The sequence below is a fragment of the Strongylocentrotus purpuratus genome, unplaced genomic scaffold (genome assembly GCF_000002235.5).
Source record: "Strongylocentrotus purpuratus isolate Spur 01 unplaced genomic scaffold, Spur_5.0 spur5_scaffold_2, whole genome shotgun sequence".
Taxonomy (NCBI): domain Eukaryota; kingdom Metazoa; phylum Echinodermata; class Echinoidea; order Camarodonta; family Strongylocentrotidae; genus Strongylocentrotus; species Strongylocentrotus purpuratus.
In genome coordinates, this window is record NW_022145605.1 from 8,445,099 (window position 1) to 8,463,930 (window position 18,832).

The 18,832-nt window shown below is 35.1% G+C and overlaps 2 protein-coding genes across 2 annotated transcripts; one reads left to right on the forward strand and one right to left on the reverse strand.

The window, feature by feature from the left end:
• Window positions 1–1,839: 1,839 nt before the first annotated feature.
• LOC764566 (transport and Golgi organization protein 2 homolog) lies at window positions 1,840–12,691 on the reverse strand. The gene is made up of 7 exons (XM_030991580.1): window positions 12,480–12,691; window positions 8,242–8,364; window positions 6,828–6,942; window positions 6,373–6,434; window positions 5,840–5,993; window positions 3,777–3,881; window positions 1,840–2,103 (listed from the first exon to the last, which is right to left on the reverse strand). The coding sequence occupies exons 1-7, from the start codon at window positions 12,619–12,621 to the stop codon at window positions 1,968–1,970; spliced, it is 837 nt and encodes a 278-aa protein (XP_030847440.1). The 5' UTR covers window positions 12,622–12,691; the 3' UTR covers window positions 1,840–1,967.
• A 2,468-nt stretch (window positions 12,692–15,159) lies between these two features.
• Window positions 15,160–18,673, forward strand: LOC115926352. Its single transcript, XM_030990981.1, has 6 exons — window positions 15,160–15,261; window positions 16,168–16,289; window positions 16,479–16,571; window positions 17,170–17,380; window positions 17,682–17,794; window positions 18,480–18,673. The coding sequence occupies exons 1-6, from the start codon at window positions 15,224–15,226 to the stop codon at window positions 18,671–18,673; spliced, it is 771 nt and encodes a 256-aa protein (XP_030846841.1). The 5' UTR covers window positions 15,160–15,223.
• The last annotated feature ends 159 nt before the right edge of the window (window positions 18,674–18,832 follow it).

Below are 18,832 nucleotides of genomic sequence, written 5' to 3' on the forward strand. Positions count from 1 at the left end.
GGACTGTTAACAGTAATGGTTGAATAATTAACACCACAATCACTGGGACTGCTTAAAAAGTATTACACAGAAGATAATAATGTGTTATATATGATTTAAATTCATTTACTTTTATTCTGCTATTTTCATTCGTGTATACAACTCATGCATAGTCATATAATTTCATTTTTCATTCAATATAAACATTTCCATTACATTGCATCATGGTACTTGTACAAAATATACAAACTGAATTCTGATATTGGTTTTTTGTTTGATGGGCAAAATATATTCAGTAATATAACATACACAAGTTTCAAATGATTTCACACAATTTCATGAAATAATAATTGTGTTTGTAAGTTAAAATCTGTTTCAAAAAATTGTGCTTGAATTAAAAAAAAAATATATATATATCATAAAAAAATCATATCTCTGCCAATACATAGATTAAAAATTTCATCAAAGCCCCTAAAATGCCAAACATTTCCATTGAGTACCCATGTTAGTCGTTTTAAGTATGCCTAACTATATGTAGGAATAAGAAAGAAATGCGCAAATACACATACTGAATGCTAAAGGTTAATGAAATGTGTAATAACTGAGAAATTACACAAATAGATTTCAGATAATTTCTACCCTCCAGCAAAGTAAAAATGTGAGTAAAATGAATGACTCAAGTTCAACAAATTGTGGATCGGGCCTTCAAGTAGTACAGGAGTTGTGTTGGGAGGGGGGGGGGGGGGTATATGGCAGCTCCTACCTATTTGGGATGTGCCATTGACCTCAGGTCGAATGGTAACTACATTTTAAGCACATGATTTGAGTAACAAACCTACATAACTGCTTTATAACTATTTAACAATTTCTCCTATCTTTTTCATAATTGTACTTACTACATGTCTTCAAATTTTCTGACTAAGATTACATGGGTGCATAAGTTTCATCATAAATTGCAGGTTAGATGGAATTGTAACTTCACTAGTCAACCTATGTAAGAGATCATTACATTCCTCCAAATTCCTTCATGCTCTGGCAGTTCATTCAAGACTAGAAAGGCTCATTTATACACTTAACAACTTAATTATTTATACCCATAACAAGATTTGTCATTTGTTTAAGTATGTGAAAATTTATTTTTCTTGAGAATGTGACGTATTTATAAAAGCTTACATCTAAAAGTATTCAACATAGGTCCTAATTCAACCAGTCCACCTTTCATTCTTGAGTTGTGAAAAACACAAAAACATCATATTCATAAGGGTTATGAATAATTTACTTGTGTCAACTGTATATGCCGTGGTAAACTGCACTTGTTATTTTCTTCTTTTTTATTACAAGAATGGAAATTCGGCATGAAAAAAAGGAGCTGCATGCAACAACGGCCCAATGAATACACATTTATCTGTATTTCATAAGGTTTGAAAAATGTGAAGTCCATTACGATTAAGTAGGCTGAAGAAAAAAAACACCTAAGGTAAACTAGCTGCTACTGCAGCATATGTGAACAAGCTTCAACTCATTTCAATACTAAATCCTCACATTCCTATTGGTTTTACACAGGATGCATGGCCCTACGTGTTATCAGTGTCTGTGATATGGTGTAATATTAATGAAGCTCTAAAAAAAAGGGCGCTTCAAAATGATCATGAAGTGCCTCAAAAAAGTAAAAATCTTTGAGTGACCGGTTTTACCATACTCGTTTTCCCCAATAGACTGTAGTGTTATGAAAACCGTCAGGCGAACGGTTTTCAAAATTTGTAATTCCAATCATAAATATCTTGATAATCAGACAGGCGATCGGCTTGTAAAAGTCATGGGGTTCCTGACTGACCTAAAGGTTTATAATTATCATTGCATCATGAGCAAAATCCAGAATTTTGTTTCAGAATCTGAGACAAATTAAGTTACCGGATCCCTTTAAAAGAGAGTTAGAATTCATTTTCTTTGGTAGTCTATTTCAGATCATCAGAGGGTAAAGAGGCTCGTCATAAAGCACATGTGAGATGGAATCTGTGTTCTTTGGTGGTCCATTTCAGATTAGAAGGGTCAATGGGTTCTTCCAAAGACTTCTCAGAGTAGACCACTTCTCCTGCAGCATCTACAGTTATCACGGTGCTAGACCTGTCAAATTCAACAGATGGAAAAAAACAACAACATTTCAGTTTCAAGTTTTATTTCTGCATTTTCCATAAACAATAACAAAAATAACAATACATTTTAGCAATATAATGATAAGTAATACAAGTAGTAATTCACAAATGAATAAATATAAATAATCAATAGTACAATTAATCGTATTTGAAAAGAAAGAAAAGGGGGAGAATGCAGAAGACCGATATCGTAAGCAGAGCTTGAAATGATACCGGCCTTACAAAAGGAGGAGAGGAGACAGGAAGAAAGAGCGGGTGAAGAGAGTGCTGTGCAAAGTGAAGAGTGCACTGCGCGAGCTCCTCAAACTATCAAATAATTTCCTTTTTATATACAGATAAACAATGAATATTTAAAACAAGTACATGTAGTATATTATGACCAGAATCTAATTTTCATACCTTATCAATAAATATTCTTTCATCTTCACTTTAAAGTCATTATTCATTCAACAAAGACAAGATCAAGAAAAAAGTGAATACAAAACAACAGTAAGGTTTGAAGTGAGTCACATGGATGCTGGTAAATGAAATATATTAACTAAATAACTTGAACGTCTTCTTTCCAATCCATGTGAATTACATAAATAAATAGCACACAATAGCAAGATACAACAAATAATGAATTGCAAGTAGAAGAGGAAAACAAAAAGAAAACATGTCACTACTAAAACAATGAAATAATTTGAGGACGGCAAGGTATCAACCTGGGTTTTTAAATGGGTCCCTCCCCCCCTTAACCCTGCCACACCACAATATCTACTGGATCTTCATCCCCACGATGGCGAGGTGTGGCCTTCAAGGTATATTCAAGGTAAGGTATATTATGGAGCTGGTTTGGATTTAAAAGAAGCACAATGTTTCAAAGTCATAATGGGTGCATTACAATCTAGACTACCTTAGGATGATGATAAGAAATTATGGAGTTGAAGAAAAAAAAATATCCAAAAAACTAATTTATGTAGTGCATAACAGTTAAGTTGAACTAGTGCTGTTGCTTCTACCAAAAATTCTAGTCCTGTCTTGCTTGTTACCTTTCTAAACCCTTCTCCTTTTCGACACGTATAAATGTCATATTTTCCTTACATGATTTTGCGACACACATTACCATATACTCTATCAGGAGATATGTAAACATGTACACATTTTTATCAGGAAAATACCATATCTGGGTGTTACAGAGATGACATGAAATTGAGCTTTTCATCAATTAGTGGATTAAATTAAAGTCCCTCTTAAGAGTTGGGAGCCCCAAATTAGCAAAAATTGATGGCAAAATTTCACTTAAATTGTATCATAATGTAAAAGAGGATGATATTTAGAACACATTTCTGCTAGGAATTTCAAAACAAATGTGTTTGAAGTTCAATATTGATGAAAGAAAATTATGTATTCTGTTATCAATATTTGTCTTCAAACACATTTTTTTTTTTTTTTTGTGGGGGGGGGGGGGGGAGGGAATCTTTGCAAAAAAGTGTCTTAAATGAAATCTTCTTTCACATAATGATACAATTTGAGTAAAATTTTGCTATCAAATTTTTGGGGCTCCTAACACTTTAGAGGGGCTTTAAACTAATTTTTAACTGCCTTCAAGAAATTGGCCTATGAGAAAAAATACAAAAGATGCATAACATGATGGTTGCATACCGTGTTCCATAGACTGGTGACCAAACATGTACCATCTGTGGCAGTACTGCTCTCATTTCTTCTATAGTCATCCCAGGTTTGAATTTAAACTGTTCACCATTCAACCTAAAGGAAAGGATATACACACATGAATGTTGAATTCATCTGTGAGGTAGATATCCTGTACATCACCAAGTACTTGTCCTTGAACATATGTATTTTTATTGACAAATATACATCATATGTTTAAGAAGTTACGCAGTTGTTTTGTTATTATTATTTATTCATTTTGATTAAATTAGGAATAGAAAACACAGTTATCAGTATAAAGAAAACAAAATTATATGACAATTAAAAGGGAAACATAATTTTCAATGGCAAAAATGACTAGATGGAACTTCGACTGCGCGCAGTCGAAAATCATGCCTCCGCCATAGAGCGATTTCACAAACCAAAACAGAACCAATTTTTCAAATTCAAGTTTAATCGTAATCCATTTATAACAGGTTCTCAGAATATCGTGATTACAAGCTGTTTTTCATATACATGTATTACTCTTTTATCTTTGACCTCATGACCCTAAAGTCTAATCAGTTCATTGGCTTTGCAAGATACATACATGTCTTGTGTACGTTACATGGTAATCCGTCCATTGGTTCTAAAAATAATGCGATCACAAGCTAATGTTGCATATATAGTGAGCCCTTTGACCTTTGACCTCATGACACCAAATCTAATCGGTTCATTGGCTCAGCAAGAAACATACGTGTCCTGCCTTTGGAGGGAATCCATCAATCAGTTCTTGAGATAAACGCAATCACAAGCTATTTTTGCATACATAATGAGCACTGTGACCTTTGACCTTCGACCTCGTGACCCCAAAATCTAATAAATTCATTGGCTCTGCAAGATACATACATGACCTAAGTTTGGCAGGAATCCATCAATCGGTTCTTGAGATAACGCGATCACGAGCTATTTTTGCATACATAATGAGCACTTTGACCTTTGACCTTGTGACCCCAAAATCTAATCAAATCATTGGCTCTGCAAGATACATACATGACCCGAGTTTGACAGGAATCCATCAATAGGTTCTTGAGATCACAAGAACGGGACGTATGAACGTACGGACGGATGGAAGGACAACCCGAAAACATAATGCCTCCGGCTACTTCGTAACGGAGGCATAAAAAGACAAGATTGCCCCATCAGTTTGGTTGTATACTATTACTGTTACAAACTTCTTTCTGTTCAGTCTCATATAAAATATATTAAAGGCCACTACACAACTAACAACACAACTACTACTGGATTTTGCGATAAATTACAATAGGATTTCAAAATGTACCTGACTGAGGTATGAAATGTTCATAATCATTTAAGAATATTACTGGTACATGCCTTGCAGTCTTTGTGTACGTACCATAGTAAGAAAATTTGCTAAAATAGGGGTAATTTTCTGGGACTTTTTTTTACTTTAAGGAACAAGAAATTACACGAAAAAGGGTAATATATTTAGAGGACGAAGGTGCAACTAAAATTTTGCAAAAACTGGGTCCTTTTCTTTAGTATGCACTCAATTAGCCAAGTATAGGGTTAAATGCGGAGCTCCACTTTGTACAGTTGTTGATAATGTCCTTGAAAATAGGTAAATTGTTTGTTTTGCCAAACTGCTAAGAAAGCATGTCTATGCTTGAAAGTAAGCAACCAGGGGAACGACGGCTGTAAGTCCTCTCTGAGGGACTTGGTAATGAGGATTAATGCATTACCAAAGGGCAGTATTGCTTAGAACCCGGGACCTACCGGTTACAATTAAGACAGTGCTCTACTGCTCTGTTTGCCCTTTGATTATGATGTGATACCACTGAGCACAACACTCAGCAATTTTGATGTAAATGTTTATATGACAATTGGGAACTCAATTGGAAAGAAGTCATATTTTCTGAAATTTTACACATAATAGGACTATTTCTACTTCTTTCAAAATCCATTCTTAGTCAGGTCATAAGTTGTGCGGTGGAATGTAAAAAAAACAACAACATTGGACTGGTGCAAGCTCCTCCTCATTACACTCAACTTACAATTCACAGCTTTCCAAAACGCTGTGAAGCTTCTTGAGAAGATCTTCTGATGAAAGATCACTGGAGCTGTTGATAATCTCCTCTAGGTTCGTCTTCAGATGATTTGCCTTTGGCCACGGTTTTTCAAGAGTGGAATTGGAGACTCCAAAGATGCCTGCAGATAGAACACGCGATTATTAGAACAGAACACAAGATGAAGTTTGTACACTGTCATCCATTCACAGGATCAATAAAAAAAGATGTTTTAAACTTTTTTCCTTCATACTCTTCAATGATCATTCCACAGAATGCCTGGAAAAGTTTTTGTTTTAAAGGTCTATTTTGGACATTGCAGCTATAAACAAATGCTTTGAAGGAGATTGGAATGTTTTTTAAATTAATTTTTTAAGTTACAATTCATGGCCAGGATCTGGGAGAAGCAGGAGGGGGTCTGCTCCCCAACGGCTGAGAGAGAACCAAAATAACCCAGCTTTATTAAAGGTGCACATAACAAACACCAAGCATGATCAAAGCAAATGAGTTTACATGCTAACCTGGCTGCAGCTTTTGCGGTGGCTTGCCTGATTTATTGCTGAAATAAGCAGCATCCCCATTGCTTTAGGAAGAAGAGAGTAGGACAACAATAAACAACATAAATAATAATAAAAATAGTGTACCAAATAGGACGTCAGAGAATGAAGTAAACAATTGAAGGTGACATTAACGATTCAACTCCTGTATTTGTAACCATTTTAGTATAATGAGCTAAAAAAAGAAAGAAAACAAGCATATACATAACGTAAACCAAAGCAAGAAAATGTTCAATGATTGTTTAAAAGACACATACTATATTCATAGACTTAAAAGTCAATTCTAAACAACAGGCATCTCAAAAACTTCATGTAAAGGAGCATTATACACTATGGATCCATACATGCTTAATCAATAATATTTTTTCTTTCCATAAATGTTTTTTATCCATTCTAAACATGCCCTTCAGTATACGCACCTGATATCTAGAGTAAAGAGATTAAATCCATTATAATCTTCTCCATCTTCTGCGATTTTCTTTAGATAGTCGTCTGTTGTCTGCTCCCCTGTCAGAAAATCTGACACCAGAGCTCCTGGTAACAGAGATATAATATAATACATTCATTTGTAAAGCACACTAACTATGTCGATATATTCTACTACGCTGTAAGAGCTCATAAATGCTGTGCTATACATGCTACATAAACAAGTGAGTTTTCAGATACTGAAGCTCGACATTGCTTGATGGAGTGTGACAGGAAGGAGTTAAATAGGTGTCGAGTTAAAGAGTGTTGAATTTTAATTTTTAGTTGTGACGTGGCCTCTTTTTTGACATGAGGGAAATGGCTGGAGTCGTATCTTAATTCACACTTTCTACGATACATAATAAAGCCTCCCTCCCCGTATCTGAAATGTTCTATCATTTATACAGAATTTCAAAACTGTGCTAAAAAAAACACCATTTTTCAAATCTTACTAAGAACATGTACCACTTTTACATCAAGGCTTTCATTTTGTGGAAGGCCTACTGTATGTTCCATTATAACATCATAGTAAATGTGAATCAAGTAAATGTATAAATGTTTAACTAGTATCAGAATTTTTTATTATGTATAATGCACCATGGTTATTTTGAAAGTGTTGTTCTAGCTCTATTTGTTATAAGTCGCATTATACCTAATGTCTGCAAGAACAACAGGAACATGGCACCCAAAGTCGTAGTATTAGGGACCTTAGAAATGTGCCTTCTTCTTCTCCTATGTACCCTTGTTCTCAGTCTTCTTTTCCTTCTCTTTCTTCTTCTCCTTCTTTTTTTATCCTACCACTTTTTTCTCCTTCTTCTTATCATCTTCATTATAATCATTACTACATGTATTATTATTATTATCATTATTATTATTATTATCATTATCATTGTTATTATTATTATCATTGTTATTATCCTTATCATTGTTATTATCATTATCATTATTATTATCATTATCATTGTTATTATCATTATCATTGTTAGTATCATTATCATTGTTATTATCATTATCATTATTAGTATCATTATCATTATTACTATCATTATCATTATTATTATCATTATCATCATCATTATTAGTATCATTATCATTATTACTATCATTATCATTATTATTATCATTATCATTATCATTATTACTATCATTATCATTATTATTATCATTATCATTATTATTATCATTATTATTATCATTATCATTATCATTATCATTATTATTATCATTATTATTATCATTATCATTATCATTATCATTATCATTATCATTATTATTATCATTATTATTATTATCATTATCAGTATCATTATCATTATTACTATCATTATCATTATTACTATCATTATCAAAATAAGATTTCCAGCTTACCTCTGCCCTTAGCATCATCTCTGATACCACCAGGATTGAAGATGTTAAGAATGACCGCTAACCTTCCCTTTTTACTCATTCCAAGCCATGTCCCTCCTTCCTTTCCTGGATTCATATCAACACCTGAAAGATGAGAAAAATTCACATAAAAATTCCATACATTTATTTGTCAATCTCAAGTAATCTAATATGATCATGTGAATTTAAGTTTTCATCATCATCTCATCACCGTTTAGAGTCCATTTGTCCCACTTTGTGGGTTGGACATTTTATTTTTTAACAGCCACCTTCCAAGGTTTCCTGTCTGTGGGATCCACACGACCGACACCTGATGTTTTGGCATCCTCTTCGATGGCTTCCCTCCAAGTTTTCCGGAATTTTCATCATGCAGGGACCACTATACAAATGTTGACTGCTTTGAGGGGCACGGTGAAAACTATGGCCCGAGGTGAGCTCGGAACTGTGCTGTTCCCCCGAGACGATAGTCGAGGGGCATTGTGCAGTTGCGAAATGTGAGATCATGGAGGGCCATGGTTTTTAACCCTGAAGCAAAAAAGAAGCAGTCAACATCTGTTTTATAGACCACATCCTTCGTGAGCTGTGATTTTAAAGACAGATGAAATACGGCACCGTAACGTAATTTTCATCAATTGCTCTTTAGAAATTTTGTTCGGTGTACAATTTTTGTACATGTATGAAATGTTGCCGGCAGCGTGCCTGCGTAGCTAAATTGCCATAGCTACATGTACGTGCGCGCGTTCAAAGACATAATTCTATGCCCGGTCAATATTTTCACTATACCGCCCTGCAGTCCGTAGTGAATTTCATGCCCGCAAAATTGGACCAATCAGAGGCCTAGATTCCAGAGTCTGAATTTGAAGGTTTCCACCGACTTGCAGTTTATTCTCATATTTTGTTTGGACGGGGTGTGCCACTCAAGCCTCGAAACCCCTACCCATTTTAAAGGTAAAGACCAGTATTGGAAACGCCCCAATTTCAAAAAATGAAATGGAAGCTCTTATTACCAATCATGTGAAAGAATATGTTTTGACTAATACATGATGATAAAAATTTTGCCGGGAAACCGCCTACTAATTGATATATTTGGTAAATTAGTTTATCTATTGGTGTGTGAGAGATAAACCCACGTGTCGCACATGTGTGCGTAGTCCCATATACATCTTTTTGTGTACAGTGTTTGTAACTTTATGAAGACTGGGCCAAATTTCTTATCATTTTGATGATTCCAGAACCTTGCAGTAGGTCTGCACACCAATACTTATATGCTAGATGATCATCCTTTTCTGATCGATTCCACAACGTTTATTTCACAATGCAATTGCATGACCATAATTGGTCTTTATCTTTAAAGTAGATATTCATTGATTTTAAAAACTAACTTTATTTTCATTATTGCAAAGTTGAAACTTTGAATTCGACAAGGTTACCAAAATTCAATGATTGGAAACATTACGAAGTAATGATTATTATAAATTACAAAACGCTTAAATACAGCCCCGGCATAGCACCTGAAGAGCTCTCCGGAAGCTGCTGAGATGTGTGAGATCACAGTATGGACATGCTTTGCACTTTAAAGCAGACGATGTCCCATGACATCTCACACATTTCCAGTGCCTGTGTTTTCATCTTCTCTTGAGTTCTTTCTCTTACTTCACTACCGTCAGGCTAAATGTATAATCTATTGCCTCACTCTAAACCCCGCGCATGGTTTTATTTTGATGACAAATGCAGCGATAAAAAAATAAAGGATTCTGTCGCCATTGTATATTCAGCTGCACACACCGCGGTATGTTCGATGTTTCAAGAGGGAACAAATGCTGTTCTTAATATCATTCCGGGTGTTTTTCAATTTGAAAGTCTGGTTTCTTTGATTGTTAATTAACCCCTATCCTGTGTATTTACAAGCAAAAGATTTTAGTTATCAGAATCGGGTCATATCCCCTTTTGAATGGTTTGACATGCCATTACATTTATATACACTAAACTCATTATAATTCGACAAATAATAGCTTTGCAATTCTATTCGTTCTTCATGGGATGTCGTCTGCTTGGGCAGTATTGGTCCATAAGTGACGTCATTAAAACATCATTATTTTTCTAGCGAATCTCTCGTATATCCCAGCTGCTATGGAGGTGGTTGTATTAATCGCCCGATATGTAGTTGACCTAAAACTTGTTAGATGGCCATCTGTTAGTTTACTAGTTTCTAGTGATACATTTATAGTTGACATAGACTATTTGTGATTTTCTTTGAATTTCACTCTTGAAGGTTATTTGGGGGAAATTTCCTCGAAGGCCCATTTTCCACAATTTTCGGGTGTTAGAGTGAAGGAGGGGGTAATCGACCAGCTTCAGTTTTCGGCCGATTGGTTGGATGCATGGTAAAATCCCTTTAAAATACATCGCATAATAGCATATCACATATCCCACACATACCATACCATCCCAGAGTCACTGATGAACCACATTTGCAATGAAAAATATATCCTAAAATATCACATTTTAGCGATGTAATCGGCCCCGCTACCCGAATTTGAAAAATTGAGTATCTTACGCGTGTCTGTAAGAAATATGGGTACCATAAAATGAGCTTTATTTCAAGTATTTTCCAGATTAAAAGCCCGATTTTGTGTCAGTCGCAAGCTCAAAAGTATCTCACCGCATGTATTAAATCAATGCAGCCGGACACCACAACGCACACACGATATCTCTATCTAATTCAGATTCCAATTTCCGGTCACTGCAGTACTAGTTTTCGGCCTGGCGAGCTCCGCCCGCTAGTACTATAGATCAGCGCAGAAACGCACAGCGCGCGCACTTCCTATCGACTTTGTATGAAGGGGTGACCAAAGTTCGCGGATATTTTTCTTTTCTTGCATATTTAAAAAAATCCAGATCAACATATATCATGTTCCATACGTCATAAGATTCGTAATTTATCATATAATCAGATTATATAACATTCCAAGGCTTTATTTACTTCAAATCAATGATAAGATGAGAATATCGGAAGCCTTACCACTACCGACGTCCGTCAAAAAGTGTGACCTAAGTTCGCGCATGATATTTACTGCCCTCTTGTGATGGGCTTTATATATGTAAACATTCCAAAAAGTTACGTAGTTTCAATCAGAAGCCGAACTTTATATTGAAAATTGAAAATATTGAAAATATAATAATTTCTCTCTATCATTGAAATATTGCCCGATAAAAATACCCTTGTTAAATTTTGCAAATAAAAGACAATATTTTTCAATGTTCATGTGTTAATGTCAATGTAGTCCCTATCTGCATGTCATTTGTTTGTTTGAAAAAATTATCATGTGTCTCCATTTTATATGTCAGCCATACACGAGTGCTCGCTCTTTTCTCTCTTTGTCTCTCCTCTTTCCCCTTTTAAATTTGTATTCTTACGAACCATAGATTCATTGAAATTCACAAACACAGATACGGTGGAAGCAGGCGCGCAGGTTCCGTTTTTCGCGTAAGAAATTGGAATTTTATCATTATTTTTCGGAGTCGATCCCTCTAATAAACTGATTTTCATGTAAAAAAAACACAATTTGTTATGATAAAAAGCGTGAAAAAGCTAGCTTATGCACATTTTTATGCCGCATTTTGACCTTTGGAGTTGTCGACGGTGCTCAAAGATTTCGTTGTCTCAGTCCCACACAGGCATCGCGTATCGTTCTCCTGTTATAAGCGCTTTTAGTGTTAGTACGCGAACTTTGGTCACACCACCATACATGCGGCCGAAAACTGGTTCACTAGACTATGCCAATAACTGACTCCAAAACAGTGAAAATTGAAATGAATATTGTCATGGCAATTCGTGATTTTTTTCTGGGATTCTTTGTTTGTTTAAATAATAATAATATTTGCTTCATGATTTGAACAAGAAATGATAATAAATAGGAAGTAAAGGGTCCAAAAAATAGGATTTTGTCTTAAGTGGCCGAAAACCCCCTCCTTTTAATACTCTATTCACCGTTTGCCAATGCCATGCAAAAACCAGAACATTTTGGAAATTGTGAAAAAGTCACCCATTAGCTAGAGCAACACACCCCCGTATGTCTTATATAAGTACCTCCCTCCCCCTCCCCATCCCCCTCCCCCCTCCCACCGGTCCCGGCCCAGCAACCCCTCCCCCTCTGTTCCCTGAACTAAGATCTACATCTACATCACGTTTAACAATACATGGGACTGAAGTAACTTACCACCAACAATATCGGGATGATCAGTCCAGAAATGGGCAGCTTTGGTGGGTCGGTTGAGAAATTCATCCCTGTTGAATATCATAACGAATCTGTAGCCACCAGCAGATGGATTCGCATTGATGCAGAACGCTGTAACACACATTTCTTGATTTTTGTTGGAGATAAATTTATAAACTTAAAAGATTTCATCGAACCTGTTGATTGTCGCCCTCAACGCGCCCTACTATACTTATACGTGTTTCGTAATCCGCGAATCTGATTGGATGAAAGTTCGTATGGTGCGTATTATGGTAACTTTCTTCGTGATTTTCCTAAGTTTTGAGTTTTCCCATTTGGGTACTTATTTTTTCCTTTTTAGGCCGGAGAGGGTGGAGCACATGCCCATGTACCCACCCCCCCCCCCCCCCTGCTCTGGATCCGCCACTCCAACCCTTATCAGGCTCTTGTCGATCTTTGGACGCTTAAATCTTCAATATTTACTTTTGATCGGTAAAATTGTTGTCATGCATATGCATACAGTTATCATCACTTTGATTAGTCTGTTTATTCATCCATCGCAGTCGTAAAGTAAATATTGTCAGATAGGGGCCTCTATATATATGTGTCCTTCTTTTAAAGACTTCCCATAAAGACCAAACTAATAGTACTGCATAAAATCCAAACATATAATGAGAGGACGTGAGCCTTCACAGTCATGTAGGCCTAATACTAAACATTGTAACTTTCGTCTAAATAATCTCATTTGATGGAAACCTTTGATGTTAATGATAATGAATACAAATATTACATAAATGCTTATTATTATGTCGTGTTCATGATCACGAAGAAGCTATTAATTTGAGGAATTGAACCTTGAACCGTGAATTTACAGACGTAATGATTTGATTGGGATAGGTCTCAGATGCCGTTGTCGATGCAATTGCATCCGTAATAAGAGTCGGGTATCATTAAGAGTTCAGATAGTAAACGTGGAATTGCGAGTCGATATGATAAAATTGGTCAGTTGTGGGTGGCCAAGACTGCTGGCCTTTGTTTGCATCTTGTGCACGTGTTCCAGCGCAATACAAGGTAAGTGTAAAAAACTTAAGCCAGCAATGACTGGATTTGCCATACTTTTTATAATATTTCAACTTTGATATTTTATTAGGTGATATGATGCGTTCAGCTTATTGATTCGGAAGGCATTATGAAACCGAAATATGAGGTAACCAATAGGGACCCTATACTATGCCACGCATATTGAATGTTATCATTATTTCAATCAATGCCGTTTATAAATTTAATTTGCGAATATGAAATTGACCAAATTTCACATTCCTTGACCAAGTGTGTGTAATTTTTTTTGTTTACAGACGTGTATCAATCGGACATGATTATTTACATTTTACGTCACCAAGCATAAATACCAAACCAACAGTGTAATAAGATAATCAAGTTTGATTAAAGGTACCATGTCCCATTTGCAGGCCAAAAAATGAAAAAGTTAAATTCCAACTGCATTTGAAAGATAATACTAATTTAGAACTTCCCTAACAAAGGTGGGGCTTGAAAATGTCTTCAAGTGGGAAAATAACGACTATTAGTTGTCAAATCGACTTTAGGGCTATAGAGCCCAAAAGTAATAGTCTTGATTTTCAGACAATAATTGTACCGAATGGTCATACGTTTTATGCTGCGCAAAGATTCAATCAGTTTAATCTTGGCCATCACAAGAAGTGGGTTATTGATGTAGACAAATGCTCATGTATCCTTTACAACTCTTTTCATGTATGTTATTACCAAAGAAGAAAAAAAAAGCCAGTCAGTCACTCAATAGTGTCTGACAGTGAAGTCTAGCAAGTAAACGGGTTTCCTTGCATAATTTGAATATGAGGACACTGCTAACGTTTAAATTTCACAGATAGGACGTACATGACATATTCATAATTCCTGCAAAGTTCTACAGAATTTGAGGTTGGCTGCAAAAGGGACATAGTACCTTTAAAGTTGTAAAAAGTGATTTCTATTTATTCATTTTTTTCAATTTATCTATAGTGGTAAGGCATAGTGGCATACTATATGAGGTGCAAATCACACAATCCATAAGAACCGTGAATATATATATATATTATTAAGTATTTTTTTCAAAGTTTATTCATTCAATACATGTACATCATACAAATTATACAAATTATTTCAAATTACAAATACACAATATACACAACTGAATTATTTTGAATGAATAAATCTTATTGTAATAACCCCCTTCCCCAAATTAAAACACAAAACAATGACGAAGCCTATAATTAAAAAAAAGAAAGATTACAAAACACGATTGCAACTCGGATACATCAACTCAAGGGCATATAAATCATGTTAGAATTACGTAATGCGTCATTGTAATGTTCGCAAATTTGTTACGCACAAATTTTGTTAGGTTGATTTTGTATATCCTGTTACAAATCTATTGAAATAAGTCACCCGAGTTGAAATTTGAATAAAGTCGATAGCAATGACTAGGGGAAATAATAGGGGGATTTTTTATTTTATTTTTTAGACGTGCCTTAAAGATCGGGAAAACAATTTTCCTTTTTGTTTTTGTTCCATAATTTCTAGAGTGTACAGAAGACTATAACCACGCCGGACCCACAACCAAAGACATATTAGTGACGTCATTCTTTTCCGTTGAGTATCAGGCTGAGGAACATACGTCACAATGCCGGGTTCGTTACAGCGTTCCCTTGAATGCAACCGTTTATCAGGGGATGAAAGCTGCTCACCAGCAACACGGAGACAACTTCACGTAAGTTTGTATCTTTTAATCTTTGTTTTCATTGCCAACTAGATCTACGTTCCCCTCTTTCAATATTTTTTGTTTCTTCATTCTTTCTTTTGGTCTTTCTTCATCCTTAAAGCTTATCTGCCGTAGTTTACAGGAGGGTTTAGAGCGCCCTGCAAGGTCACTGGACAGGTGGTTATCTCATCAACTCAGCTCTCAGTTAACATAAGAAAAAGAGGATCATGGGGGACCAATGGTCACCGATTAGGCATTGTTTGTTATATAGAGGGCGCAAGTAGCTACAAGTAGTGCAGTGGGCCTTTAACATCTCCTCTTTTTCTTCTTTCTTTATAACGTTGTTTCATTTTTTCTTCTAGTTCATTATGATCAAGATCATCTTAATCAAAACCATTGAATTTGATCTTTTTTTTTCATTTTCTCCTCCCCTTCTTCTTGTTCTTGTTTTTCTAAGCCTTGCTTTTTTGCCCTTCTTTTCTTCTCGCCTTTTTCTTACCTCAAATCAAAATGTTCACGTAATTTAAAGATTATGATCTTCCTATAATGTTTTTCCATTTTTACTACCCTTTACTTCCATATTTCTTCTACTTGTTTCTTCCTCCTCTGTTCTTCTTTTCCTTTACCCGTTTTACCTCTCCATTAGACCCCTGCTTTCCTAATAATGACGGGGTGATGATGATAATTATGATACTACTACTACAACAACTACTACTACTACTACTACTACTACTACTACTACTACTACTACTACTACTTCTACTTCTACTTCTACTTCTAATAAAAATGATTATAATAATAATAATAGGCCTGGTAACAATGATTTTATTCTGTATTTTCATTCTTGTGTTTTCAAAAAATGTACTTTCTTCTTAGACTTTTAATGATTTATTTGACATGTATATCATTTTGTAGATATGAATACGACACTTATAGTCAGTTTGGTCATCACGTGACGGCAATCAATGGGGTGAAAGGTCATGACACAACTCATTGGGCCCTACATCACGGAGATACATTGGAAGCTGCAGAATATGGTATTTATTTATATTTATTACTGAATTAATTAGACCAAAATATTATTACTATCATTCATTATTCATGTTGCTATTTTATCATTATTATTATGATTATAATAAGTATATTTTAATTATAATTATAATCATCATCATTATCCATGCTATATATTAATATGTGTTTTCTATTTTGTGTTTAAAAAAAAACAGGTGTAGATCTTCTGCATATCGAAGCTGATGATCTGTATCTTTGGCGTTATACAGACTACGAAGATGGAGAATTCGACCCGTTTAACTCTACTGGTTGGTATCATTTTTTTTAACTAAATGATTGAATGCAGCCGTTCAGATATCTATATAGCCTTTAATGTAAATGACAGTTTTTTTAACACACTATCCTGATAGGTCTGATCTTGTAAAAGAAAGAGAGGCAAACATATTTTTCTAACATCAAAAGTCATCAGAGTTTCTTTAAATTCTTGATATTTATGTTAGAAGTTAAGCTAGAAGGTAGTAGAATTTTAGAATACCACTAAAATATAGGCCTGTATCCATTTTAATTTGGTGAAATACTTTTAATGGATGCACTAGCTGTCTTTCTCTACCTGTCTCTTTTTATAAACGATAGAATTTTAAAATAAAGCAATTGAAAGCTGTATAGGAAATTGTTGTAAAGTACTAACCAATTAATCATACACTTTGAGCTCTCATTTTGGTAAAACAACTATATAAGAAATAAATTACTTTAAGAAATGAAAAAAAATCCTTGTAATTTGGTTTTGTAAAATAGCGAAGCGAGTTCACCTGTCAGTACATCAAAAGTGAATAGGGGCACTATGGTGAATTTAAGTCTCACAAAGTTTGATAGTACTTTTTTCTTCTTTTTTTCCTACTCATGAAGGAGAATGTCATTCTGCGGTGGATGATATCCTACCAGCTCTCCCTTTCACTGATGTAGTCGTGTATCTATCGGTATCAACAGAAAACACCGCTTTGTTTACCAACGGGACGTTCGTATCAAAGATGTGCAAACGACTGGTTCTGACAGAGGCGACGTCTACACTGTATGACGTCACGTTGGCGGCAAATGATCAATCCATTACATTGTTTTTGTGAGTGTGACTGGATGTCAAATTTGAGTATTAAGTTACAAAGTTAAAAATCACACGTGGTTCGCAGTTCGAGTCCTAGTCTGCTACCATGTCCTTTGGCAAGACATTAATCTACCCTTGCCACTCTCCCCCCAGGTGTAGTACACGTGTGCTTTGTAGGCACCTTGTACGAGCACTGTCTGATATGGTTTATGTCTGTTTATGTGCTTGGTGTGTCAGCTTAAAGTTGCAAAAAGGTTCTTCATTCTGTTGACTGTGTGATATATTGTCAAACCCTTTTCATAATTTGGTATACTTTCAGAGCTGAATTGGATTCCGAAGATCATGCTATCACCCAACTAAATGGTTTAATGAATCAGGGAGGATACACATGGAGAATATTTGATGCGGTATCTCAACAGATATTTCCAACAGGTGACCTTGCACTATCATATTTTCTTCCTCTTTGTCTTTCTGTATGCGCTCTCCTATGAGCCTACCCCTCTTTCTCCTACTCTCTCTATACTTCTCTCTGCCCCACTCCCTTTCTCTCTCTCTCTCACACACTACACACACATACACATACCTCTCTGCCTCTTTAAAACAAACACACTTTCTCTCTTTCCCACTAACATCAAATCTCTCTGTCTCTCTCTTTCTCTATCCCTCTGTATACCTTGGATGTATATATTGGATCCTATTATAAGTCGTTTCCATTGTTGTGTAGGGGTAACAAAACATGTTTATACCAAAACATGAGGCAACTTTTTGAAAGATCCCTCCTTTTTAATAAGAGAATGTTTCCTTATCCTCACTCGTAAGCTTCAAAATAGTGGGAATAGAATATATGTATGCTTGATGTACATGTATAACACTCTCCTTTCTCCAGCATCTGTAATATTGATAAATATAAATAAGTCCAATATATATTCTATGTTTTCTGTAACTCCTAATTTTCAGCAGTGGTTTCACACTTGAACACCTTAGCTTTAACCACAATATTTCCTTTACAGTGCTTGTATAACACTTATTCCTAATTGAATCATGATGATAAAAATGAAGATCGCCTTACATATATGAACAATGTTGCATTCAATCCTTTCCATTTTTTAAAATTTAGATCTGAGTATCACTACAATCCAAGATGGCGGCCACTATGAATACCACTTCACAGAAGACAATCTCTATCCAACTCAACCATACAAAGATTTCACAACTGAATCTAGATCTGGAAGGTTGTCGATAGTCTACTTTCATTATATAATTGCCCTAGTATCAGTTTTTATGAATGATGAATTCAATGCATATTATTGAAAATAAGACAATGGTTTAAAATGTACACAATCATGTCTTGTGCAACAGAGCACGATCTGTCACTAAACTCAGTTGCCAATTTGTTTTAGATGTATAATTATTTAATGATCAAAATAGGCTAAACTATCTGTTGTATTTCCATTGTCGAAAGTTGGGTTA

Coding starts and splice junctions, on each gene's coding strand:
- LOC764566 (XM_030991580.1), bottom strand. CDS start 12,621: ATGTGTGTTACAGCGTTCTGCATCAATGCGAATCCATCTGCTGGTGGC. Junction 6,943..8,241: donor AGATGATGCTAAGGGCAGAG/GTAAGCTGGAAA, acceptor CTCTGTTACCAG/GAGCTCTGGTGTCAGATTTT. Junction 6,435..6,827: donor CTCTTTACTCTAGATATCAG/GTGCGTATACTG, acceptor TTCTTCCTAAAG/CAATGGGGATGCTGCTTATT.
- LOC115926352 (XM_030990981.1), top strand. CDS start 15,224: ATGAAAGCTGCTCACCAGCAACACGGAGACAACTTCAC. Junction 15,262..16,167: donor CAACACGGAGACAACTTCAC/GTAAGTTTGTAT, acceptor ATCATTTTGTAG/ATATGAATACGACACTTATA. Junction 17,381..17,681: donor CAATCCATTACATTGTTTTT/GTGAGTGTGACT, acceptor GTATACTTTCAG/AGCTGAATTGGATTCCGAAG.